At 41.1% G+C, this 26,228-nt stretch overlaps 1 protein-coding gene and 1 pseudogene across 1 annotated transcript; one reads left to right on the forward strand and one right to left on the reverse strand.

Annotated features, from left to right (window-relative positions):
* Positions 1-1,788: 1,788 nt before the first annotated feature.
* On the forward strand, positions 1,789-20,065 carry LOC118006625 (sulfate transporter). The gene is made up of 4 exons (XM_034999338.1): positions 1,789-2,048; positions 14,690-14,866; positions 15,923-16,655; positions 18,349-20,065. Exons 3-4 carry the CDS (start codon positions 15,948-15,950, stop codon positions 19,864-19,866), a joined length of 2,226 nt encoding a protein of 741 aa, XP_034855229.1. The 5' UTR covers positions 1,789-2,048; positions 14,690-14,866; positions 15,923-15,947; the 3' UTR covers positions 19,867-20,065.
* Positions 10,963-11,196, reverse strand: LOC118006700 (annotated as a pseudogene).
* Positions 20,066-26,228: the final 6,163 nt, after the last annotated feature.

A 26,228-nucleotide genomic window follows, 5' to 3' on the forward strand; every position in this document is an offset into this window, starting at 1 on the left:
AGCTCTCAGTTTGAAAATTCACCTCTGTCCCACCTCAAAATCCACTTCTGGCTAGTTGCATGACCTCTTAAGTAACTTAATATTCTGACCTTCAGCTTCCTCATCTGTAATGTGGATTGAAAAGCATGAAATAAGAGAAAGAAAATCATAGCTATTATTAAATTATTAACTAGACACCAGTTTTTATTGGTGTCTATTACATGCAAGGATGCAAGGTGGATTCTTACATTTGACCAACACAATGGGTGTAGTGGTTAAGAGTGGGCTTTGCCATCAGATGTAACCGGGTTAAAATCATATTACTGTCACTTACTAACTGGGACCTTGGGCAAGTCACCTAACATCTCTGAGTCTCATTTCCTCACCTATAAAGGGAGCATCATAACATAGCACCTCCTTGAAAGCTGCTATTAGGATTAAATTAAATAATGAATGTGAACAGTTTTGTGCATCCAGAAATATACATCCAGAAATCAGCATCTGTTGCCACTGTATGTTTTGCAGGCTTACAGGGAGTTGGCAAAGTACTTTACACTCACTGTCTTACTTGACCATCTCCAGGTCTAGGAGGGAGGGGCACATTAGGTGTGGGGGGTGGGGTGGGGGCATCAACTACCTTTGGAGAAATGAGAACACTGATGGCTACTGACTTATCTCCAGTCACAAGGGACAGCATCAGGAGTAGAACCCAGGTGTTCTGATTCCCAATATGGCTTGTGACTTCTGGAAGCTCTGGATCTGATGGTTAACAGAAACTTGAGGATCATCTCTAGACAAGAAATGGAATTCCTTAAAATTACTGTGAAGAGGCTCGCTGGAAAGGGAAGGAAAGGAAGTTAACCATTTTGCTTCTTTCACAGGTCCTCTTGACCTTCCACTCCCATCCCTTCCCCGCTCCCGCCGGCTATAAACAAGAGGAAGAAAGAATGAATAAACATGTATTCAGTATCAGAGAGGGCCCAGTTAGGGGGCAGATCATTAAAGCAGGATGACACGGTAGGATGTGACTGGCAGGGTAGGTAGGCCTCTGTGGGGAGAGAGAATGGGCTTTTAGTTTACGACCTGAGACTAGAAAGAAACCAGGCATTAGGAACCAGTGTTCGGGTCCCAAAAGAGAACAAGCTTGGCGGGCAAAGGAGGCCAGGATGGGTGGAGAGCAGAGAGGGAAAGACAGATGTCCGGTGAGGAGAAAGGCGCCAGGGCCCAGAGTATTCAGGGCCTCGAAAGAATAGGGAGGAATTTGATTTTATCTATATATAAATGTCAAGACAACCCACTGATGATTTTAAACGAGGTTGGAATTACATTTCATATTTATTCTTACATTTTTATTCACATGTTAAAAGGCAACTCTGGCTATTGGGACCTTCAGTGGAGAGTAGGTTACACTGAGGGCAAAATCCCCTAATTTCCCAGCTGACCTTTCCCCATTCTGGGCCTTCATTCCCCATCTACAAGGCGGGGGTGGGAGGGAATGGGGTTCCAAGGAATCAGCGATCAAGACTTTGCCCTCACGCAAACGCAGAACACTTAACAGCCCTAGACAGAACGCTTCCGGATTTCTCCTGACACTTTTTCCTCCCTACGCTTTCAGAGTTAAGGCGGAAAACCGGCAAGAACTCCTCGCAGCTGCGATCGGAGGAGGACTCGCCCTAAGAATCTGGGACTCGTGGCTCCGCTGCCCAGGGCAGCCAATGGTGAGGAGGAGAGCAGCCAGGGGGGCGGTACCCCCGCGGGCCGGGCCGAGTCATTGGCTGGCGGCCGCGTCGCTCGCCGACGGGGCCACGTGACTGCCACCTCCTGAATGGTTATACTGGTTGGGTCTTCCGCACCTCTCGGTCGGGGGCTCCTGGCCGCTCCCCGCGGTCCCGCCCGGGCCCCGCCTTTTTCGGGGGCTGGGCGATGGGCGGAGAAGGGGACGGGCGGGTTAAAGGGAGGCCGGCCCGGGACCAGGCTACCTCTGCTCGCGCCGCGGTGTCCGCTCAGTCCCGCCACGGCGGAGGACGTGCCGCGAGCCCTCGTTGAGCGGGGAGGCCCAACACTGAGAGGTGAGAAGTGGGGGGGGGGGGGGGCGCGAGAAGGGCGAAGGGAGCGGTGCCGCCATGCGTGCGGTCAGCCGGCCCCTCTTGGCGGCATCCTGGCCTGTGTCCGAGGCGTGGTGGGAAGAAGCCCCGGCGTCGTGGCCAGGCCGTGGTAGGTGGGCGTGCGTCGCGGTTGTACCCTCGGGCAGCAGGGGCGGGAGCTGGAGCCAGGCCCCCCCCTCCCACCGCGGCCGTCCCGACCCTGCTTCTCGGCTACCCACCCTCTACCCCGCATCTCGTCGGGGCCCCCGCACCTCGTAGATAACGGTGCTGTTCTTCTCCCTGAGTCCTCATCTGACCGTCTCGACCCCAGATAACTGGGAGAAAGACCGAGGAGATCGGAGCCGCCACCACCACCCGGCCTCCCACCCTTGGACAGATGGGGAAACTGAGGCTTGGACACGCGAGAGAACTTCATTATCTTGGTTTTTAAAACCACACACCTGGTTAGGTACACATCAGGAACTGTGCTTCTTCGTAGACTAAGTTGAAATGCTTTCGCTGGATAGATAGGGATACTGAAAGGACACAGAGCGGGCCAGATCTTTGCCTGACATTATACAGTAAGTCATTTGCAGAGCTAGGACTTGTACCCAGCTGTCCCAGACTCACAGAATATCAGCCTGGGCCCTTTCTTTGCACAGATTGGGGACCACGTGAGTTAGAAATATACAGGCATCCATTAAACTTTCTGGCACCCATTCCAGTTCCTTTTTTCCATTTCCTTATTTCTAGGGCTCTTTATATAAAATCTGGAACTAATGTGATATCCAGTATTGGGGAAAGCAGAAATTCTTGTTTTTGAAAATCGAGTAAGAAATGGAGAGCCAGTCGTGTTGGAAGAAATAAGCCCATTTTTTCCCTTCAAGAATCTCAAAGGACAGACTAGTAGCTGTCATTTATTGAACAAATGCCATGTGCCAGGCACTGTGTTAAGTACTTGTGTTAGCTTTATACAACTTGCAAGTTAGATAATGTTATTCCAATTTTATAGGTGAGAAGTTGATGCTGAGTAAAATGAGGTTTTTCACCAGTGCCATACAGTTGTTGAATAGTGTAGCTGGGATCTGAATAGAGATCTGTCTGACTCCAGTACATACCCAGTGATTCTCCTAGTATGGCCCTCACCTCACTGGCTCTGAGTCACCCAGGGTGCAGTCTTGGATCTCATTCCTGAATTTGCCTGAGAATCTGAATTTTAAAAGATTTCTGCATTTGAATATCACTGTACTATATAATATGCTGCCTCCCAGGGGAAGATCGAGATTTACATATTCTGGGCTTTGGAGAAGTCTAGATTAGATTTATGAGGGGTGAGCATTTTGGGCATTGACATTACTTTTAGTGAGCATAAACCCCCAAGCAGATGGTTGCCAAACTGTAATTTCTTGACTTAGCTTAGTTATGGTGAATGGAGGTGGAGAGAGAGGGGTCACTGCTTTTTCTTTACTCCATAGCTGTTAAGCTATCATTCATCCATTCACTCAACAAATATTTGTTAAGCACTTACTAGGTGCTGTACATGGTTCAAGGCATAGGAGATAACAACTGTCAACAAAACAGCAAGTTCCTATCCTCATGAGAAAGACAATTAACCATAAATGAATGAATGAATGAATGAATGTAGTGCGAGGTGATGAGAAAGGCCATGGAGAAAAATAAAGCCAAGTAAGTACGATAGGAGTGCAGGGCAGGGATGGGCCCAGGAGGGAGGCATGGCGGCAGCAATGGTGCTATTTTAGAAGTTGTGTCTGGGAAGGAACTGATTAGGACAGTAGTTGAACAGAAACCTAAAAGAAGCAAGAGACAAATCCATGAACATAGCCCCAAGCAGCATTCCAGTTAGAGGGTCAGCAAAAGTAGATGGAGGTAGGAACCTGCTTGGCTTGTTTGACTCTTGGCTGGGATACGGATTATTCTAACCAAAGTGTAGTTACAGAGGTAAATTTTACATTGTTTCTCCTGATAGAGAAGGAAAATGAAAATGTTACCAATGCATGTGTGTCATATGAAAGATAAGTAATTTTATTCTTAATCCTTTACCAAACCTGCTTCAATAATGTTGTGTAAACCGCTTCAAGCAGTTTGTTACCTTCACTTATTAAAATTAATAAGATTCAGAAATGAGTTGAGCACTTAACCACGAAATATTGATTTGAGCTAGCTCTTAAAACTTCTTAGCAAGGAAACAAATTTGGGGGTGAGGTGGTATTTTAGAAAGAGAGGGAACCTTGGAAATGGGAAAATGAGGGTTGAGAATCTGGTCCTACTAGTTGAGCAGGTGACCGGAGGAGAGGATTCATAATCGGTTCTCAGATTTATTGAGGAGTCAAATGGGAGGTGTATGTGAAATATTTTTGAAAGCATTGAATTACTGTTAAGGAACTATTTAATAATTCAATCGTGGTTTTACATTAAGTTGTTTCCCTCTTGGGTATTTTACTTTTCTGTCTTACATTGGGCTTTATGCCAGAATAATACATCATAACGCTTGTACTACTGCTATATGGTGGTTCTTCTTTTTGCCTCACGGACATAAATGAACATTGTTAATCATTTGTGATGACTGGAAGATAGGAAGACTTTTTTGTCTTTATTACGTTTACTTGAAACTTCACCTGTTCGTTCATTTCAATAAATATAGGTATACCACTGTCTACACCAATGGGAGGCATTGGGTAAGGTGTTGGGTTATGTAGGAATGAAGATGACTTGATGTTTGCCTTTAAATGAATACTGTAGTTTGAAAGACATGTAACTTTAAGTGCTAAGTAGTTATATGGAATATGTCAGGGCAGCATAGCCAAAGGAGTTTCAGCCCCCTTGCCCTGTGGCATTTGAGGTGGGCCTTTAAGGATTAGGAAAAGGACCAAGATAGATGGCGATAGAAGGAAAAGGCATTCCAGATGAACAAACAACATGAGCGAAGACCCAGAGGAACAAAGGATGCTTAATATTTTCATGGATGCACCAGTGCATGGAAGCAAGCAAAAGAAAGGCAGGTTCAGCTCATTTATGGAGAGAAGCCTATACTAAGCTTTTTAGGTTATATGCAGTAGAAGGTGGGGAACCATTGCAGATTTTTGAAGAGTGAGTGTATCCAAATGGTTTGATCTCATGTTGTTAATGAATGTTTCTCTTGAAGAAGAGGGAGCATAGCATGGTGGTTCAAAAATGTTGGTTCCGGGATGCCTGGGTGGCTCCGTTGGTGGCGTCTGCCTTCAGCTCAGGTCATGATCCTGTGGTCCTGGGATCGAGCACCAGGCTCCCTGCTCAGCGGGGAGCCTGCTTCTCCCTCTGCCTGCAGCTCCCCCTGCTTGTGCTCTCTTTCTCTCTGGCAAATAAATAAATAAAATCTTAAAAAAAAAAAAAAGTTCCCATTAAGTGTTTAAGGCTAAAATATGTCTGTGATTTTCAAGTAGTTGAACGGAAAAAACCCCAAACAAGTATGTTTGGAGAGTGCAGAAGTGCAGATGTAGCAAAACATTAACAATTGGTGAATTGTGAAGTTGTGTAATAGGTGAATTGTGAATAGCCAGTGTTCCATGTATCATTCTTTTAACTTTTCTGAAGATTTGGAAAGTTTCAAAATAAGCAGTCCAGAGACAGAGTAGGTGTGAATCAGACAGGCTTTGGCTCCAGTCAAAATTATTTGCAAACTACACAGTCCACACCAATTACAGCCTAGTTTAACTGAGATTTTTCCACATAAGTGAAGAGAGTCTCTTGGTAGAGAACTTGTTCACCTCAATAATAGGTTCATGTTAAGACTGCAAGTTTTCCACAAACTTTAGATCTAGTTTATTTTATAGGGTTGCTATTTATTTCCCCTTCTCTGTCTGCTTTTGGATTATTCAGTATTTTCTGTGATTCCATTTTATCTCCGTTGTTGGTTTATTAGCCATAACTCTTTGTGATTAATGGAATTGCATTAGGGTTTATAGTAGGAATCCTTAATTTATCACAGCCTACCTTCAGTGATATTAAACCATTTTGTGTATAGCATAAGAACCTTATAGTACTATGCTTCCTCTCCTCCTACTTTTGTTTATGTTAAAATATATATTTAACATAAAATTGGGGGCGCCTGGGTGGCTCAATTGGTTAAGCAACTGCCTTTGGCTCAGGTCATGATCCCAGGACCATTGCGCTCCCTGCTCAGTGGGGAGCCTGCTTCTCCCTCTCCCTCTGCCGCTGCCCCCCCCACCCCCCCACCCCCGGCCCCGGCCGCCATTTGTGCTTGCCTGCTCTTTCTCTGTCAAATAAAGAAAGAAAATCTTTTTAAAAAACCATAAAATTGGCCATTTTAACCATTTTAAATTTACAGTTCAGTACATTAAGTACAATTCCACAATGTTTTGTAACTATCTATAGTCGTTATTTTTAAAACTTAAAACAGAGACTGTAACCATTAAGCAAGAAATCATTCCCTGCAGTCCCTGGTAATCTCTAATCTATTTTCTGTCTCTAAAAATTTGCCTGTTGTAGATATCTCTTGTAAGTGGAATCATGCAGTGTTTGTCCTTTTGTGCCTGGCTTCTTTCACTTAGCATCACGGGTTCAGAGTTCATCCATGATGTAGATAAAGAGTATCAGAACTACATTCGTTTTTAGTGGCTAAACAATATTCCATTGTATGGCTTGTACCACGGTGTTTATCCATTCATCTGTGGGTGGATACATAGGTTGTTTCCACCTTTGGGCTGTTGTGAATAATGCTATTATGAACAGTGGTATACAAATATTTCAGTCCCTGTTTTTAATTTTTATTTTGGGGGGGTTATATAGCTAAGAGTGGAATTGTTGGGTCATATAGTGATTCTCTCTGTTTGAGGAACTACCAGACTGTTTTCCACCAGGGGTTGTACCACTTTACATTCCCACCAGCAGTGTATCAATTATCTTTCAGAGAAACAAAAATCAGATTTTAACAGTCAAAGGTAATTCTTTTTGGAATTTTTTTGTTAAAACAGCTTTTTAAAAATAGAAACCAGTCCATTAACAAAATATTTATTAAATGCCTTCTGTGTGCCAAATTTTATGCTAGGTATTGTGAGAGTTTCCAAAAAATGTAAAATATCTCCTTGAACAATTTTTAATCCAGTTGAGAAGGTAAAGCATATATTCAGCGCGTTTATTGAACATCGAAACAACGGGAATTCAGAGAAAAATGAGATAGCATTTATGTGCTAATGACCAATATATTCCTTCTCTCTTCATTTATTTTTCCAGTTTCGGCTTCTCTCTTGTGCTTGATACCCCATTTCTAAGTGCTCACTGGACACCCTCATTTGGACATCTAATAGAAATGTCAAACCTATGAAACCTAAGTCAAACTTCTTGTTGTCTCCTTTCTTTCCATTTCCTCCTGCATATTCCTATACGTCATTCTTCCTTTTGTGTGATCCACCTCACGATTCGTCTTAGATTTGTCCTCCTTTACTGTCTCTTGTCTGGTTGTACCGCTGAAATGTCAAACCTCTTGCACCCCTGCCCTGCCTTGGAGTTTATGCCTTTGTCAGCTGTAGCCTACAGGATGAAGTCCAGGCTTCTTGGGATCAAATGAGAAACTAATCTTTCAGTCTAGTCTTAATCTCCTGCTGCTTCACCCCAGGAATCTGGCATTCTGGGTGACTTTTTCCTGGGTCTTAGATTATACTAGGACTTTCAACTGCCCTGAGTTTCCTTTCCTTTCTTATTTGCAACTTCCTCACATTGGCCTATACCCTATTTTCCACTCTCAGAATACGACAAACCTCTGTTAATGGCACTTAGAGTGTTATAGCTTATCTGTTTATAATTGTCTTAACCCTTTGATTGTGGGTAAAAACTGGGTTTCTTATTCATTTTAGCAAGAACTTATTGATCTGTTATGTGCTAAGCATTGTTTTTGGTACTGGGGTTACAGTATGTGTGAGAAAGACTGTAATAGTTTCTTTAATGTATAAATACATAATAGAATTTCAAAAGCTACTGTGAAAGTGCTATGAAGAAATAAAGCCAGGTAAGGGTTTAGAGAATAATGGGGTGGAGTATTATTTCATTTGGAATGTTCAAGGAAGGTCTCTCTAAGGAGATGATACATCAGCTGAGACCTGAAGGATGAGAAAAAACCTGCAAAGATCTGGGGTGTGATTATTCCAGGCAAAGAGAACTTGAGCAAGTGCAAAGACCCTGAAAAGGGAATCAGCTTGGCATGTTCCAGGAACAGCAAGAAGGCTGTAGGAAATGAGGGTGGAGAGGTAGGCAGGGTTCAGATTTCGTAGGCTATTAGAATAGCCCAGATAAGATGTGATGGTGGAGGGGAGTGAAAAGTGGTTAGATTCCAGGTCCTTTGGGCAGTAGGGAGAAGAGCAGCCAGGACTTACTGATGGATCATATATAGGATTCGTGGGGTAGGGAAAAGAAAGATTGACCCCTCTGTTTGGGGTCTAGGTTCTGATGCATTGTGTCTAGCACAGTGGTTCGCTTATAGTAGGTGCTTAGTAAATATTTATGATGTGATGAAGACCAGTACCCAATCTCTAGGAGCTCCCATAGAAAAGTTAACCAGTCCAACCTTGGAGGGCTTGTTGGCACTAATGAACATTTGTGGAGTAAGCAAGGGTTGCAAACCCACAGAACAAGGATGGGTCTGAATTTTCATCCAATGGGCAGCAGTCCTTCCTTTTCTTCCAGGAGGCCTGCCCTCTCACAGTGCTAACTTCTCAGTCTTGGGCAAGAGCCTGGAACAGTTGCCTAGGCTCCAATCATCCTGACTGCAGTTACCTGTGAATGGGATGGAGATGGGTATGGAAGCTATGATCTTCCCTGGATTTGTTGGGCAACAGTGAGTTGGAGGATCAGATGGTACTGTGTAAATGGAGACTCTGCCTTAGTTGTACCTGTTTATGGTTTAGTTTTTTTTATCTTAAGCTATTTCTTTATTCATGAAAGGCAAAAAAAGTAAAATGTTAATTGCTTAGTAGGAAAAGAAATATTAGCATAACAGAAGATGGAATAAGATAATATATAATTATTTATCAAAGATGTAATCAGATAATATATAATCAGAAGATGTAATAAGATAATATATAATTGTTTATCAAATGAGTGATATTTTAAACCCTTCTCAGAAACCTTCAGGGACTCTGTACTGTCTGCAGATCAAAGTCTACCTTTTTAAATCTGGCATACAGGATCCTCCAGAATCTCCCCCACGTACCTTTGCAAAAGCTTCCTCTTAAACCAATTTCCCATGTGCATCTGGTGCTGTAAACATTCTAATTTCTTTTCTAACAACCTCAGAACTATCTCTGAGTTTTCTTCTCCCCCATACATTTTCCAAGTCCTCTCTTATTCTTTCAACTCTGACCCAGACTTTAGAGCCCAGGTGAGACATGAGACCGGTTCTTCCCTTGAAGCCTTTCTAAACTATTCCAGCTCTTGGAGATTTCTCCCCTGTGCAGATGCTGTGATCATGGTAGTTGGCAGCTTCGGTTTTATGTAGCAGTGAGTCGTGGTGGCACGTACATCCAGGTCGAACAAAACATGACTATGGAACCGTTATGTTTCAGAGGCCAACTTTACCGTTCTCCTCTGAAAACGATTGCCCTCTGAAGAGGCATTTCAGTTTCACAAATTGCAAAACTGTTATATAAGCACTGTTAGTTAGAATTATATGCTGTAATTACCAAAAGTAGACATTGTTTTGCTTATATCCAAATCTTCAAATAGAAGTTGGCTGACCACTATCGGGCATATATAGAAGAGGCGTAAGCTCTCTTCTAGTCCAGGGCTCTAGCCTCTCGGTAATTCACACGGGAATTGTGCCAGTGCTGCTGATTACTCATCTGGATCCAGACGACCCTCTAGGTGGTCCCAGCTGCATGTGTGCAGTTGAAGAAGAAAGTACAGAAATGTCTTTCCTTTTGGGGTTGCCTGAACTCCTGTTGTTTAATGCATGCCTGTGTAAATGTACTTTGCAAACGTTTTATTGTTTTTCCTTCTGATTCCTGCAAAGTAATGTGGACAGTTCGAGTGTTTTCCTCTTGAACCTTTTCTTTTCTCACTCTTAGTGAGTAAAGTTAGTAAAGGGAGAAACTAGCCTCGACGCTACAGTAGAATCATGTTTTATTGATCTTCATGCAATGTACAGTTTGTATTTCAACTTCCTTAAAATGGCTGTCTGGCTGTAGGCTCTATTCCAAGGATAAACACTGTCATCTCTTAATTTTCATGAAGCAGTTGATGAATACTATAATTGAAAGCAGTAATTGCCTTGGGGAAATGAGAGGATTTTGGTGCAAAAAGGGATATTTGAAAAATATATCCCAAAGGAGGTATTTCCACTTGAAAAGAAATATTGCTTTGCATCCTACTTTTTTTTCTGTATTTGAGTTATTTGCTTAGCAAATGTTGTAGTTCCTATTTTTAGAAAGCATATACCTGGACATTTTGGAGGATACAAAGATGAATTAGAGTGGAACTTGCTTTCAAGGAGTTTAGTTTGTATGAAGGTCATACCTACAATTTAGTTTTAAGACAATTTTTTTTTAAAGATTTTATTTATTTATTTGACAGAGAGAGGCACAGCGAGAGAGGGAACACAAGCAGGGGGAGTGGGAGAGGGAGAAGCAAGCTTCCCACCGAGCAGGGAGCCCGATGCGGGGCTTGATCCCAGGACCCTGGGACCATGACCTGAGCCGAAGGCAGACGCTTAACGACTGAGCCACCCAGGCGCCCCAGTTTTAAGACAATTTTTAAAGTAGCTTTATGTTGCCTTGAGTTTTAATATACGTATGAAAAAGAAAAAAATATAGTGTTGAGGAGAATTTTGGGCGGTGAGTAGGACAGATAAAGGAGACTATAGAGGGCTTTTGGATTCAGACTGATGGCTCTGTCAGTTCCACTGCTAGGACTGTTTGTGAATGAATGCCTAAATTTTTGAGAGCTAGAGCTGAAAAAGGACCATGGCCAAGAGTATAGCGAACGGGGAATGGGGTACAAGTTTGTAGTTGTCAGTGCTAGGTAGCAGGTAGGTGAAAGTGGGATGTGTAGGGTAGCTGAATTCTATTAGCAATAATCGCGCCTCGGATAAACCTCATTGGCTACGATACTGCCACTGCGCAAAGCTTAGGGTAGCTGAACTCTAATGTGTTTGGAAGTATCTGAGGTTAGAGAAAGCTAATTAGATAGGTGATAGGAATAGCGTCATGCTCAAAAAGAGCTATGCTTAGAGTCCTAAAATCTGGATTTTATTACCTGGCTCAGTCATTTACAAGCTAAATAAAGGATTACATTGGGCAAGTGCTTTCTATATATATATATATATATATTATAATCTATTTATATTTAAAGTAGGTTTCTTGGGGCGCCTGGGTGGCTCAGTTGGTTAAGTGTCTGACTCTTGATCTCAGCTCAGGTCATGACGTCAGGGTCCTGAGATCTAGCCCTGTGTCAGGCTCCATGCTGGGCGTGGAGTCTGCTTAAGATTCTCTCTCTCCCTCTGCCTCTCCCCCCACCCTTCCTGTCATGCTCTCTCTCAAATATAAGTAAGTAAGTAAGTAAGTAAAAAAATAAATAAATAAATAAATATTGGGTTTCTTATAGATAGCATATAGGTGGGTTTTATTTTTTTAATCTAATCTGACACTCACTACCTTTTAATTGACACCTTTAGACCATTCACAGTTGTAATTATTTCCGTTTGTTTTAAACTCTACCATCTTGTATGGTACTGGCACAAAAATAGACACATAGATCACTGGAACAGACTAGAGAGCCCAGAAATGGACCCTCAACTCTATGGTCAACTAATCTTCGACAAAGCAGGAAAGAATGTCCAATGGAAAAAAGACAGTCTCTTCAACAGATGATGTTGGGAAAATTGGACAGCCACATGCAGAAGAATGAAACTGGACCATTTCCTTACACCGCACACAAAAATAGACTCAAAATGGTTAGAAGACTAAATGTGAGACAGGAGTCCATCAGAATCCTAAAGGAGAACACAGGCAGCAACCTCTTCGACCTCTTCACAACAACTTCTTCCTAGAAACATCGCCAAAGGCAAGGGAAGCAATGGCGAAAATTGGGACTTCATCAAGATAAAAAGCTTTTGCACAGCAAAAGAAACAGTCAACAAAACCAAAATACAACCGACAGAATGGGAGAAGATATTTGCAAATGACATATCAGATAAAGGGCTAGTATCCAAAATCTATAAAGAACTTATTAAACTCAACACCCAAAGAACAAATGAGCCAATCAAGAAATGGGCAGAAGACATGAACAGACATTTTTCCAAAGAAGACATCCAAATGGCCAACAGACACATGAAAAAGTGCTCAACGTTGCTCGGCATCAGGGAAATCCAAATCAAAACCTCAATGAGATATCACCTCACACCAGTCAGAATGGCTAAAATTAACAAGTCAGGAAACGACAGATGTTGGCGGGGATGCGGAGAAAGGGGAACCATCCTACACTGTTGGTGGGAATGCAAGCTGGTGCAGCCACTGTGGAAAACAGTATGGAGGTTCCTCAAAAAGTTGAAAATAGAGCTACCATGTGATCCAGCAATTGCACTGGGATCCGAAGGGGTACATGCACCCCAATGTTTATAGCAGCAATGTCCACAATAGTCAAACTGTGGAAAGAGCCAAGATGTCCATCAACAGATGAATGGATAAAGAAGTTATGGTATACACACACACACACACACACACACACACACAATGGAATATTATGCAGCCATCAAAAGGAATGAAATCTTGCCATTTGCAACGACGAGGATGGAACTGGAGGGTATTATGCTGAGCGAAATAAGTCAATCAGAGAAAGACATGTATCATATGACCTCACTGATATGAGGAATTCTTAATATCAGGAAACAAACTGAGGGTTGCTGGAGTGGTTGGGGGTGGGAGGGATGGGGTGGCGGGGTGATAGACATTGGGGAGGGTATGTGCTATAGTGAGTGCTGTGAATTGTGTAAGACTGTTGAATCACAGACCTGTACCTCTGAAACAAATAATACATTATATGTTAAAAAAAAAAAAAAAGAAGAAGAAGAAGATAGCAGGAGGGGAAGAATGAAGGCGGGGAAATCAGAGGGGGAGACGAACCATGAGAGACTATGGACTCTGAAAAACAAACTGAGGTTTCTAGAGGGGAGGGGGGTGGGGGGGGTTAGCCTGGTGATGGGTATTAAAGAGGGCACATTCTGCATGGAGCACTGTGTGTTATATGCAAACAATGAATCATGGGACATTACATCAAAAACTAATGATGTAATGTGTGGTGATTAACATAACATAAAAAAAGATAAACTCTACCATCTTGCAAGCTGTTTTCAATGTGTTCTATCTACTTTTGGTCCCCTTTTTCTTCTTTCTTTGCTTTCTTTTGGATTGAGAATTTTTTATGATCCCATTTTATCTCTACAATTGACTTATTATTTATACTTTAAAAAAATTTAGTGGTTACTCTTGGGTTTGTAATATACATCTATAATCAGAGCCTACCTTCAAATAATAATGTATCACTTCACATCTAGCTTAAGACCCTACAATTCCCAATTCCTCTACCCATTTTTTGTGCTATTTTTATACATTTTATTTTGCATATGCTATAAACAAAATACATTCCTATTGTTGCTTAAATGTTTATCTTTTAGAGCAATTAAAGATATTTTAAATTAAATTATTTTATTTTCATATGTTCCATTCCTGGACTTTATTTCTTTGTTGTGCATTGTGTAGACGTACTTTCTGTCAGCTATATGTATATATAGTAGTGCTGGTCTACTGGAAATTCTCTTAGTGTTTGTCTGAGAAAGTTTTTACTTCTCCATCTTTTAAAAGATATTTTCTCTGGGTATAGAATTCTGGGTTGGCAGCTGTTTTTCTGTGGTAAAGGCATTACTCTTTTATCTTCTGATGTTTCAAATGAGAAGTCGGCTATAATTTTTGTCTTTGTTCCAGTGTGTTTAATGTGTGTTTTTAATTTGGCTGCCATCAGGCTGTTCTTTGTCTTCAGGATTTTATCTTTGTTTCCAGCAGCTTGAGTATGATATATGTAGGTGTAGAGTTTTGTTTTTGTTTCTGTATTTGTTCTTTTTGGTATTCTCTGAGATTCTTGGATCTATAGTTTGGTGTCTGTCTTTAATTTTGGAAAATTCTTGGCTACTATGTCTTCAAATATTTTTTCTGCCCGTTCTTTGTCCTCTCCTTTTGAGATTCCAATTGTACGTAAGTTAGATTGCTTAATATGTCCCATAGCTCTTGGATGTTCTCTTACATTATTGTTATTGATTTAAAAAAAAAAAATTCTGTTTTTCTCTTTCTTTTTCAGTTTGGGTAATTTCTATTGACCTGTCCTCAATTTCATGGATTCTTTCTTTGGCTCTGTCAAGTATGTTGATGACCCTGTCAGAGGCATTCCTTCTCCATCTGTTACTTTGTTTTTCACTTTTAGTATTTCAGTTCAATTCTTTCTTACAGTTTCTATCACTCTGTTGCATTTTCTAGTATTAACTTTTATCTTTTTCCTTCCCAGATAGCAACCATGTAGGGCAAAATTTAGATTTTCTTAGTTTTTTCTTATGCCTCTTTTGCATTTCTTAGGTTTGGAAAAGCCTTTTGACCCAGGAATCACCAGAGCTGTTCCAAAATAGAAGGACATAAGAAATTTATTCAAACTAGCTTGGCCTGAGTAGGAAGTAAGAAGAGAGTTATAGACGGGTTGCATTGAGGAATGAAGAGCTGCTGTGTGTATCCACAAATCTGATTGACTTGCTCAGGGTAAGTGGTCATCTAAATCTGTTCTTTTCTTCTTTATCTACTTAATAAGACCATCAAGTAACTATTATTTCACTCTTGTTAAGTGGGATGACCAGCTATAGCCCCTTCATCCAAAAAAAATTAATGTGTGTTACTTTTACAATAAAGGATATGTTTTTCTCTCAGTTCCAAAACAGGAAATTTTCTGAGTCTTCCATCTAGTATATTTTATCTCTGTTTGGCCACAGTCATAAAGTTGTATGTTCATTTGTTCTTTGATTCATTCATTTTGTAAGCCTACTGTCTCAGAGTTGCTATGCATTTGTTGGTGATTACAATGATGAACAAGATATCCTTTCCTCCAGGAGCTAGAGAGACTCTTACTTAACTAACAGAAGAGTGTGATTAGTACTATAATGAAGGTGCAAAATGCTATGGGACACAGAGGGTATAGTGATTCACTTGAGCTAGGGGATTGGTCGGTGTAGAAGAGGTAGCATTTTAACTGGGTATAAAAATGATTAGAATCTTGATGGGCAGAGAGGTCAGTGGCCATTCTAAGCTAAGCAAACAGCTAACTCAAAGACATTGATTTGTGAAGTATCTGGTAAACAGTTTATGGTCTACTCCAAGAAAAAGACCATCTTATGTTTCAGGGACTTGCAGGTAGCAGTGAAGGTTTGAGACTAGATCCTGTTTTGCAGTACACCTGGAAGTGAAAAACTTGGAAAGAAGACAGTGATAGCAGGACAAGACAGACCACCCTGAAACCTTTTCTAGAGGAAAAAACTGCAGGGGGAACCATGCAGAGATGGAGAAGAATTCTTGATGGTTTATACTTTTGGGAAGTCCTATACCCAATGACTTATTTGCTTTGACTTGGCTATTTGTAGTCTGTTTTTTTGTTTTTGTTTTCCCCGATCAAGACATATGAAGCTCAACTAAAGAAAGTGAATATAAGATACCTATCCCCCAAACTGAACTCCTTAACTCTCATGAATGACAAATAGAACTGTTAAAATGTGTGAGCACTGAGAATTACTTAATCCATTAATTCTGGTGTTTTCTTCACTGTAGGAGGCTAAAGCATCTATCTCCAGAAATGTCTTTGGAAAGTAAAGAGCAATATGATCTGTCACCCAAGAATTCAGTTGAAGGAAATCACCAACACAGTCCTCTGTCTGATATGCATCCGGAGCTTGAAAAGGAATCAGGTACCAACTTGAAGCAATTTGAAGCCAGTGATCAATGCACACCTTATCGTAGGATCCATATGGAGCCTCAAGAGAAACCAAGTACTAACTTCAAGCAATTTGTCACTAAAAAACTGCAGAAGAGTTGCCAGTGCAGCCCAGCCAAAGCCAAAAATATGATTTTGGGTTTCCTTCCTGTTTTGCAATGGCTCCCAAAATATGATCTGAAGAAAAACATTTTAGGGGATGTGATGTCTGGCCTGATTGTGGGCATCTTATTAGTGCCCCAGTCCATTGCCTATTCCCTCTTGGCTGGTCAAGAGCCTATCTATGGTCTGTACACGTCTTTTTTTGCCAGCATCATTTATTTCCTGTCGGGCACCTCCCGTCACATCTCTGTGGGCATTTTTGGAATCTTGTGCCTTATGATTGGTGAGGTAGTTGACCGAGAACTACACAAAGCTGGCTATGACACTGCCGAAAACGCGCCTTCTACTTTAGGAACGGTTTCAAATGGGAGCACGTTATTAAACCAGACCTCAGACTGGGTGTGTGACAGAAGTTGCTATGCAATTACTGTTGGCAGCACTGTGACCTTTATGGCTGGAGTTTATCAGGTAAGAAATGGTGGAGGAAGTGGTTACTTCTAGCAAAAGAAATCACTGTACCTGAAATGTCAGATCTGTAAAGGATCGCAGAGATCATGATGATTAAAGCTGTCATTCGTTGAATGCTGCTTAGGATATGTGAGGGATAGAGCCAAAATTCAAACCCTGGTCTGCCTCTGCAGGTAAGTTAAGGCTGCTTCTCTTTTCTCAACCTTAGGCTGCCCTCTTAACCAATGAGTTTCAGTCAGCCAGATTGTCATTATTTGGTCATAAAAATGTTGACCAGAAAGGGACCTGAGATCACTCAGTACAACCCCTTCATTTTATATGTTGAGAAACAATGAGTTTGCTTGAGATGGTGTGTGGTTGGTTATTGGCAGAGTCGGCATTAACAAGCAGGAGGAGGATGACAGGCTGAGGGCTGGCAAAAGGAAGAGGGCAGGAGGTTTCAAATTATAGATGCCTCCCCTCCCCACCTTTAGATTTGCTGCTCTAGTGAGTGACTCTCACCCCAGATAGCAATTTTCTTGGACTTCTGGGGAACAAGTTGAGAACCACTATTTCATGTTATTAGCCAGAAGAAAGGATTAGAAAATGAGATTCTCTTCGGGTCTCCCATAGAATCTACTAACCCACCGTTATCATCATGCCCCTGTCTTTTGGCATCCAGGAGTTAATGCCAGCATTAAACCTCTTCTCCCTTATAGGCATTTGGTTCCAATATGGGCAGGGGGAGAGTAGCTCTCTTCATGTTGTTCCTGGTGAAGAGGAGAGGGAGAAGTGGATAATGTGCAGAAGAGTGATGCTCTGCAGGGTCCGTTTTTGCTTTTTTATTAGTATGTCTCACCAATGAGAAAGGGCTCCGTAGAATTCTGAGGAATCATTGGGAAGAGGAAAAAATAAAGAAATAAAAAAGTTTTGTCTTTGAGGATGCAGATTTAGTATGGGGAGCAGTTTGGCATAAGCACATATACACTGAATGAGAATAGTTTCTCAGCATGAGGTTAAAGAGTGTGTTCTATAATGATTTTAAATGTGATTCTTTGATGTGAATCCAGTGTTTTGTTTTATCAGTTAAAACTTCACTTTTATTGTAATGATTTGTAATTTAATGAAAACACATGGTTTTTTAATTAGGAGAATTGTTCCAGTTTGAGTTTTTATAATTTCTTGTGGATCCTTAAGAATTTTTTCTTTTTCAAAGAGGTCTGAGCTTATTCGTGTTTAAGAAACATTGTAGAGGGCACCTGGGTGGCTCAGTTGGTTAGGCGACTGCCTTCGGCTCAGGTCATGATCCTGGAGTCCCGGGATCGAGTCCCGCATCGGGCTCCCTGCTCGGCGGGGAGTCTGCTTCTCCCTCTGACCCTCCTCCCTCTCATTCTCTCTGTCTCAAATAAATAAAATAAAATCTTTAAAAAAAAAAAGAAACATTGTAGAAGAAGGCGAATCCTAAGTTCTTGTCTCATCTGGGCTGAGTAACAGTGTGACTTTGGGCTAGTTGCTTAGCCCTCTGAGTGTCAGTAAAATGAGCCCTCTCTTTGTAAAACAAGAGGACTGATGTAGAGTTGCGTTTTTTTCTACCTCTGACATTTTGTGATGCCCCAGTGGTATGTCTCCATGCAAAGCAATGCCAGGGTATTTATTGGAGGGTTTAGAAGCTCTTTGACACTTACATGTAACACTTGTATATCCTTCCTTCCAGGTAGCGATGGGCTTCTTCCAAGTGGGTTTTGTTTCTGTCTACCTCTCAGATGCCTTGCTGAGTGGATTTGTCACTGGTGCCTCCTTCACTATTCTTACGTCTCAGGCCAAGTATCTCCTTGGGCTCAGCCTTCCTCGGAGTAATGGTGTGGGCTCGCTCATCACTACTTGGATACAAATCTTCAGAAACATCCATAAGACCAATCTCTGTGATCTCATCACCAGCCTTTTGTGCCTTTTGGTTCTTTTGCCAACCAAAGAACTCAATGAGCACTTCAAGTCCAAGCTTAAGGCACCGATTCCTACTGAACTTATTGTCGTCGTGGCAGCCACATTAGCCTCTCATTTTGGAAAACTAAATGAGAAATACAATACCAGTATTGCTGGGCCTATCCCCACGGGGTTTATGCCACCGAAAGCACCAGACTGGAATCTAATTCCTAGTTTGGCTGTAGATGCAATAGCTATTTCGATCATTGGTTTTGCTATCACTGTATCACTTTCTGAGATGTTTGCCAAGAAACATGGCTACACGGTCAAAGCCAATCAGGAAATGTATGCCATTGGCTTTTGCAATATCATCCCCTCCTTCTTCCACTGCTTTACTACCAGCGCAGCTCTTGCAAAGACCTTGGTTAAAGAATCAACAGGCTGCCAAACTCAGCTTTCTGGTGTGGTGACAGCCTTGGTTCTTTTGTTGGTCCTCCTGGTAATAGCTCCTTTATTCTATTCCCTTCAGAAAAGTGTCCTTGGTGTAATCACCATTGTAAATCTCCGGGGAGCCCTACGCAAATTTAAGGATCTGCCCAAGATGTGGAAGGTTAGCAGAATGGATACAGTTATCTGGTTTGTTACCATGCTGTCCTCTGCACTGATAAGTACTGAAATAGGCCTGCTAATTGGGGTTTGTTTTTCTATGTTTTGTGTCATTCTCCGCACTCAGAAGCCAAAGACTTCGTTGCTTGGTTTGGTGGAAGAGTCTGAAATCTTTGAATCCGTGTCTGCTTACAAGAATCTTCAGACTAAGCCGGGCATCAAGATATTCCGTTTTGTAGCCCCTCTCTACTACATAAACAAAGAATGTTTTAAATCTGCTTTATACAAAAAAACTCTCAACCCAATCTTAGTAAAGGCAGCTCAGAAGAAGGCCGCAAAGAGAAAGATCACAAAGGAAACAGTGATTCTCAGTGGAATCCAGGACGAAGTTTCAGTGCAACTTTCCTGTGATCCCTTGGAGCTTCATACCATAGTGATTGACTGCAGCACAATACAGTTTTTAGATACAGCAGGGATCCATACACTGAAAGAAGTTCGTAGAGATTATGAAGCCATTGGCATCCAGGTTCTGCTGGCTCAATGCAGTCCCTCTGTGAGGGATTCCCTGGCCTCCGGAGAGTATTTCAAAGAGGAAGAAGAGAACCTTCTCTTTTATAGTGTGTATGAAGCAGTGGCCTTTGCAGAATATCAGAATCAGAAAGGAGTATGTATTCCCAATGGTCTGAGCCTTTCCAGTGATTGACTGAGAAAGTGGATGGAAAGGAGAATGATGTCCAGCCAATAGGTTAAGGTTTGAAGTATATAACATTTTCTAGTTCCACAGTGGAAACTGTTGCACTTGAAATTTTAACCTGGGACGCCTGGGTGGCTCAGTCGGTTAAGCATCTGCCTTTGGCTCAGGTCATGATCCCAGGGTGTGGGATCGAGCCCCATATCGGGCTCCCTGCTCAGTGGGGAGTCTGCTTCTCCCTCTCCCTCTGTGTGCTCACCCTCGCTCTCTCTCTCTAATAAACAAATAAATCTTTTAAAAAATTGTTTTAACCTGTTGGTTAGACATTATTCCGTTGACGCCGATGGCCTCTATAGGTAGACAAATGCAGCAGGGTTTATAGTTGGGCAGAATCGCAAAGAAGAAAATATTGCAGTTTCAGGTTTTCTTGCAGATATGAGGTATTCTTGGAATTAAATAAACAACTATTGAATTGAACTGTAAAGTAGCCCCCAAACTCATGCTGTTGAAGATAAGCATTTGGACTCTTCCTCGAGAACCAGGAGGTAAAGCTGACGTTGACGTGGCAAGTGCTGGAGCCCACTTGCTGTGACACTTTGGAGAGGGAGTAGAAAGGATCAAGACGACAGTGTTGTGCCTTCTCTGATACCAGCAGGCCAGGAGACTTCTGGGGCAAAGGTTTGTTCTTACTTGTACTTCTCTGTTCCCAGTCTTTGCTCCCTAGATGGCAGTAGGATCTCTGGCTTTGAGTAGGAGAGCACCATCCCTTAAGGCAGGGAACCACAGGCACAGTCTTATCGGGGGTGGGGTGGCTGAGCAGGCTGGTGAAATCCTACCACCGGCCTCATGTTACCTAGAGCATTCTTTGTAATACATTTGATGTTTTATTCCTGCCTTTTTATTTAAGGTAAGTAGGTAAGTGAAGAGCTCTTCTTCATAATCAGCCAAAATAATAGGAATCCTCCCTGTCTTTTCTGTGATCTCAATCTGTCCCTGTTTCTGAGTATTTCTCTACCATTAAGCTCTATTGTAGCTTTCATTCATTTAGTGTTTCTCATGGAATCTGTCTTATACTGCTGTGGATTACCAGCGACAAGCTTGCTAGGTAAAAGGCACAACGCTGACTCCACAATTCTAGACAGCATTTTAAATGAGCTTGAGGCAACTGTTAAGGATGGATTGAGAAAAGGAATGATTGACGGTTTCCCTTAAGAATTTGTTTACTTAGCAGTGGATTTTTTTTCCTTCCCATGGCATTTTAGCAAGGGTCCCCTGGGGATTGACAGTCTTCCTCAAATAGAAGGTACTATTCATCTTTACTCTTGCAGGAATATTTTATTGTAACCAATGGAAAGGAGTGCATGGAAGTGATAAAGTGCTTCCAAAAGAACATCAATAATTAATTGGTAGATGTTTTAGTGAAAACAAAACTGATGCTTACTGCCGTGCACCCTATTGATGTACAATAAATACAGATGACAGCGACAGCTTTTACCTCTTTAGGTCACCTAAAACTGTCATGCAAGAGGATTTAGAAACATCACATTCATACATCCCAAGTTCTGTGTATATATTATTTCACAGGTTGTGGCCACAGGAATAGTTCCTTTTTAAAAGCAAGAATGTCCAACATTAAAAGCTTTTCATTCTGTATGTGGACCTTGATAGGCAACAACAACAACAAAAAAACAGGTTTTCCAAAGTTAGGACTAGGAGACTAATTGATGTGAGATTGAAACATTTAGCCACACTATTTAAAGCAAGCAAAATAATTACAGAAATGCAAATCATTTTTAACCTGTTACTACATTCTAAACAACTTAAATTTATTTATGAGAAGCAAACCCTATGTGTAGGGCATCTGTTGGAGTGGGACACTTTTAAACATATGTAGCCTCCTTGTTGGCTCCAGAAACTCCAAGTGTTGCGTTTCTATTGGTAGAGCTCTGTCCATCTGTTTACATGGAAAATGCCTTTCTGTTAAAACGAAACTGTTTCTCAATAAAAAAAAAAAAAAAAAAAAAGCTGGATTTCTGTCTTGGAAGTGATTGACTTCATGATTAAATGTAATAGTACTAAATTTTGACATCCGTTTACAACTTAAGTCTAGAAATACTAACTGCTGTTTGTTATGTGGGGTTTTTTCTTTTGTTGGTTTTTAGCCACTATTTGCCCTTTCTGTCCAGTTTTAGGAATAGTAATAATAAAATCACTGTGTCTTGGTTAGTTGTTTGTTTTTAATCCCTCTTAACCACCCCTCCCAAGCCAGGTTTGAATCCAGACCATTATAGATGTCTAATGCCATGTGAGAGAGTAAATGAGTACATGTTCAAGATGACCCTATCATTTAGCAAACACAAGCAAAAAAAAAGTGTCCAAAGAATTTGGAAAATGGAGTAACAGGATCTGACTTTACCTGACACTTCTGTCCATATGTGGATATAAACAATTCTGAAGCTTTATGCAATTAGCAGATTCCTGAATTATGTTCTGGTTTGTTCCTCTTCTACCCAAACAAACAAACAAACAAGAGATTCTACTTTTGGCAGCCACTGGTAAAAACATTTAAGATTTCACTAGAATTTGTACCTCACTTCTCTGCTTGAGTTGAGGTCCACCTATACTGACACATTGTTGATTGCTAGTATTTAAAGAAATCAAACCTGAAACTAAAATCTAATTCACCAACAAAACTATTCTTTCCATTTTCTTTCTTGCTCAAGGCTTGGATTTTAGTTCAGTAGCTGATACTTTTACACACTTTATTGATACAAAAATATCTCGCTTACCCTAAACTTTAGAGTCTAAAGGAAGCATTTTCTCATTGCTTAATAACAAATGTATAAAATTCTAAATATCTTAAAATGGTCATTTAATTGAAACATAGTGTATACATTCTTGATGGTTAAAACTTTACAGTTGGAGGGGTGGAGTATGCCAATGCACAGAAAGAGTAAGGATTACATTCAAGAGGAGTGAAGGGAATACACCGTTGAAAAAAACTCTTGGGGGCGCCTGGGTGGCTCAGTCGTTAAGCGTCTGCCTTTGGCTCAGGTCGTGATCCCGGGGTCCTGGGATCGAGCCCCTCATTGGGCTCCCTGCTCTGCGGGAAGCCTGCTTCTCCCTCTTCTACGCCCCCTACTTGTGTTCCCTCTCTTGCTGTGTCTCTCTCTGTCAAATAAATAAAACAAAACAAAACAAAACAAAAAAAACCTCTTGGACCGAATGGGGAAGAAAGGAGAGGGACTCAGTTGAATAGGATCCAATCCCTGGTTAGCCCCACTCAGCAGTAGGGAGATCAGGAATAGGAGCCACACCTTAGTTTGACAGCAGGGTCAGAACTGGGTTCTGTTTCTAGAAAGGGAGGGCAGATTCACCAAAGCTGAAAGAGCTGAAGAGCCTGTGGTACCCCAGAGGTGGGGCAAAGGCCCAATTGACTGACTCTGGAGCATAGACTGAGGGACTGTAGCCTCCGATGGTAAAAGTGACAAATGTCTCGTTGACAATTTTTTTTTTTAATGGGACCAAAGGAAAACAAATTTGGATAGTCCAACTTAGCTTTTAAACAATAGTAGTCATTGAAACCAAAATTCGGGTTACAGTATGATAAATGGTGATCTTTAAACATGTATCAAGATGTTAGAGAGTTCATTAGACTATTCTAATGCTAATGAATATGTTTTAACAAGAACAGTTATTCTCTGCAGGTGTATTTTCTTAATAGTTTGTCACCAAAGAACACATTATCTGGGTATTAGCCCTACTCTTAATATGTAAGTGAGAAAAAGGCAGTGAATTTCTTGGGAACTTAAATGGAGTCTAGAAGTTACAATGATAAATTTGAGCTCTGATCTTTGTTGATGTTCTTAATGAATTGTTTTCCTCTCTCCGTTGCTATAGATGAGCTATAGGTTCTTTTTGCACCAATGTAAATAAAACCTCAATACTTGGGGTGCCTGGGTGGCTCAGTCATTGAGCATCTGCCTTCGGCTCAGGTCATGATCCCAGGGTCCTGGCATCAAGCCCCGCATCGGGCTCCCTGCTCAGCGGGAAGCCTGCTTCTCCCTCTCCCACTCCCCCTGCTTGTGTTCCCTCTCTCACTGTGTCTCCGTCAAATAAATAAATAAAATCTTAAAAAAAAAAAAACAACCCTCAATACTTACTGAGGACCCGTGCAGGGGTCTAGGGCCCTGGGCCAGGTGCTGGGACTATGGTACTAAATCTAGTAGGTGGGCTATACAGTAACTCTCCTAGGTTAACACCTGGGGCACTTAGGAGGTGCTTTATGGAGGGGCTTAGCTGAGCCTGGACTGAGGTCTGAACAGGAGACAGGCAACTGAGGCAAACAAGGAGGCATGGATGCCCCGGTCTATTCAGGGAATGATTCCACAGTGAGATGGCAAAAACCCAATCAACAGGGTTTAGGCTTTGTTTAGTTTTTCTGTTCTTTGAGGTTTCTCTTTTCCCCCTCTGTTTTCTTTATCTGTTCTAGTGGTGCCTTAATTTGCAACTGGATTTTAAAAACTGCAAGGAGGAGGAAATTAGATCTAGAAGGCTTTTAGGCTTTGAACTAATTTGGCTTTTCTTTTGTATTAAGATTTTATTAGATAATCAAGATAAGAATCATCAAGTGTTAATACAAGAATGAAAAGTATAATGGGGGTGGTGCCTGGGTGGCTCAGTTGGTTAAGTGTCTGCCTTTGGCTCAGGTCCTGATCACAGGGCCCTGGGATCGAGGCCTGCATCGGGCTCCTTGCTCAGTGGGGAGCCCGCTTCTCCCTCTCCCTCCTGCTCATTCTCTCTCTCTCTCTCTAAAATGAATAAAATCTTAAAAAAAAAAAAAAGTGAGAAATATAATGGAACAGGCCAAAATAATGAACCTACTGCTTTGTTATCATAGCCTATTATTATTAAAGTAAAATACTATTGAAATATTGTAAGTTAAGGGTACAGTTTAGTTTTTTAGAAAACTGTTAGTAACTTTAGTGAAGGAGAATTTAGATCTGGGAGTAGGGAAAGATTTATTTTTATAAGGTAATTTTTATCCTGACAAGGACTATTATTTTTAAAAATGTTTGGCACCTAGAATTTTTTAAGTAAACATGTTAAATACAATTGGGAAAGTTAAATAAGCAATATACTAAATAGTGGGGTTTTTTGGTGTGTGTTCTGTTTTTCTCTTTGTGATATAAAATAAGGAGAAATTGAATTGTGAAAACTAGAATACTAAATGCCTTTATTTGAGATACCGTCTTTGCAAGCCTACACTGGAACCTTGTACCTTTCTTAGACTGAATTATGGCTCTGAGAAAGGCCAAATAATTATAATCTTATTACAAAATACCAATGACAAAATTTCTAACTGAAGGCTTTTTAGTTGGCAAATAGACAAGCAGCCTTAGCCAGAAAGGATTTTTAACTGCAGCTTTAATAAACATATTTTAGGGAAGTTCTCTCCACCTCTTCCTCGTCCCCCATCCCTAAAATAATAAGATACTGGGAATCAAAAAGCTCTTGCCCTTTCCATTCAGATCAGTTGGGAAATTACTATTTGAGATCTGATGCTGCTGTGATTTCTCAAAAATTAGTGGGAACAAACCAATCTACATAAAATGCTACCTTTTTTGTCTCCTTTGCAATTTTATATACAAATCAAGACAATACCAGGGTGACAGGTGAATGAACATAAATTCTCAGTTTTGTCTATCCCCTAAAAAGTAAACTGCCCTTTTTTTCCCAATTATTCACAGCTAGTGACTTTTAGGAACACGTTTTATACCACATATATCTTTTTTAATTAAAGCAAGTGCCTTGATGCCATTCCATATAAATCAGGCTTAACCCTCTATGGGATGAGGATGAGTTGATGGATTGCAGCCTGTTGCAGGAGAGGGGGAGTTGGTTAATAGCAAATCTTTTTCTTTTGGAAAGATATGTTCATGTTGTTTATTATGTAAGTACTATATGTGTTGAGATCTAGAGGTGTCATTTCATTTCTACTAATAAATTGTTAATGCTAATAAAATTTTACTCTGTGTCTAAATTATTTAAGTGCAACTAAGAAACACATGTAGGTCACCAGTGAGCTTTGGAATACCATCTCTTTACATTTGGAAAGTGATGCGGTCATTAATTTTTCCCAACTACAGCAAGAAGATCTGTTTTTATAGAAAGACATAATGCATAAAGAAATGCATTTCTTTGCTTTTTTGCTTTGTGGTCCTGAGGGTGTACATTAACCTTTGGGGACTCAGTTTTTTCATCAATGAAGAGGGGAGGAGCACTAGATTGCTGAGGACCTTTCCAGCTCTCATGTTGCATGACTACTATTCTGTACCATGATGGAATCAGAAAACCGGAAACTGGCTCATGTT

Source organism: Mirounga leonina, unplaced genomic scaffold, assembly GCF_011800145.1.
Source record: "Mirounga leonina isolate KUSES-001 unplaced genomic scaffold, KU_Mleo_1.0 Mir_98, whole genome shotgun sequence".
In the NCBI taxonomy this organism is placed as follows: Eukaryota; Metazoa; Chordata; class Mammalia; order Carnivora; family Phocidae; genus Mirounga; species Mirounga leonina.

What these genes read in the sequence shown, in the direction of transcription:
- LOC118006625 (XM_034999338.1), top strand. Translation starts at nt 15,948, where the DNA reads ATGTCTTTGGAAAGTAAAGAGCAATATGATCTGTCACCCAAGAATTCA. An exon ending in TTATGGCTGGAGTTTATCAG is followed by an intron (nt 16,656 to 18,348) that starts GTAAGAAATGGT and finishes CCTTCCTTCCAG; the next exon opens with GTAGCGATGGGCTTCTTCCA.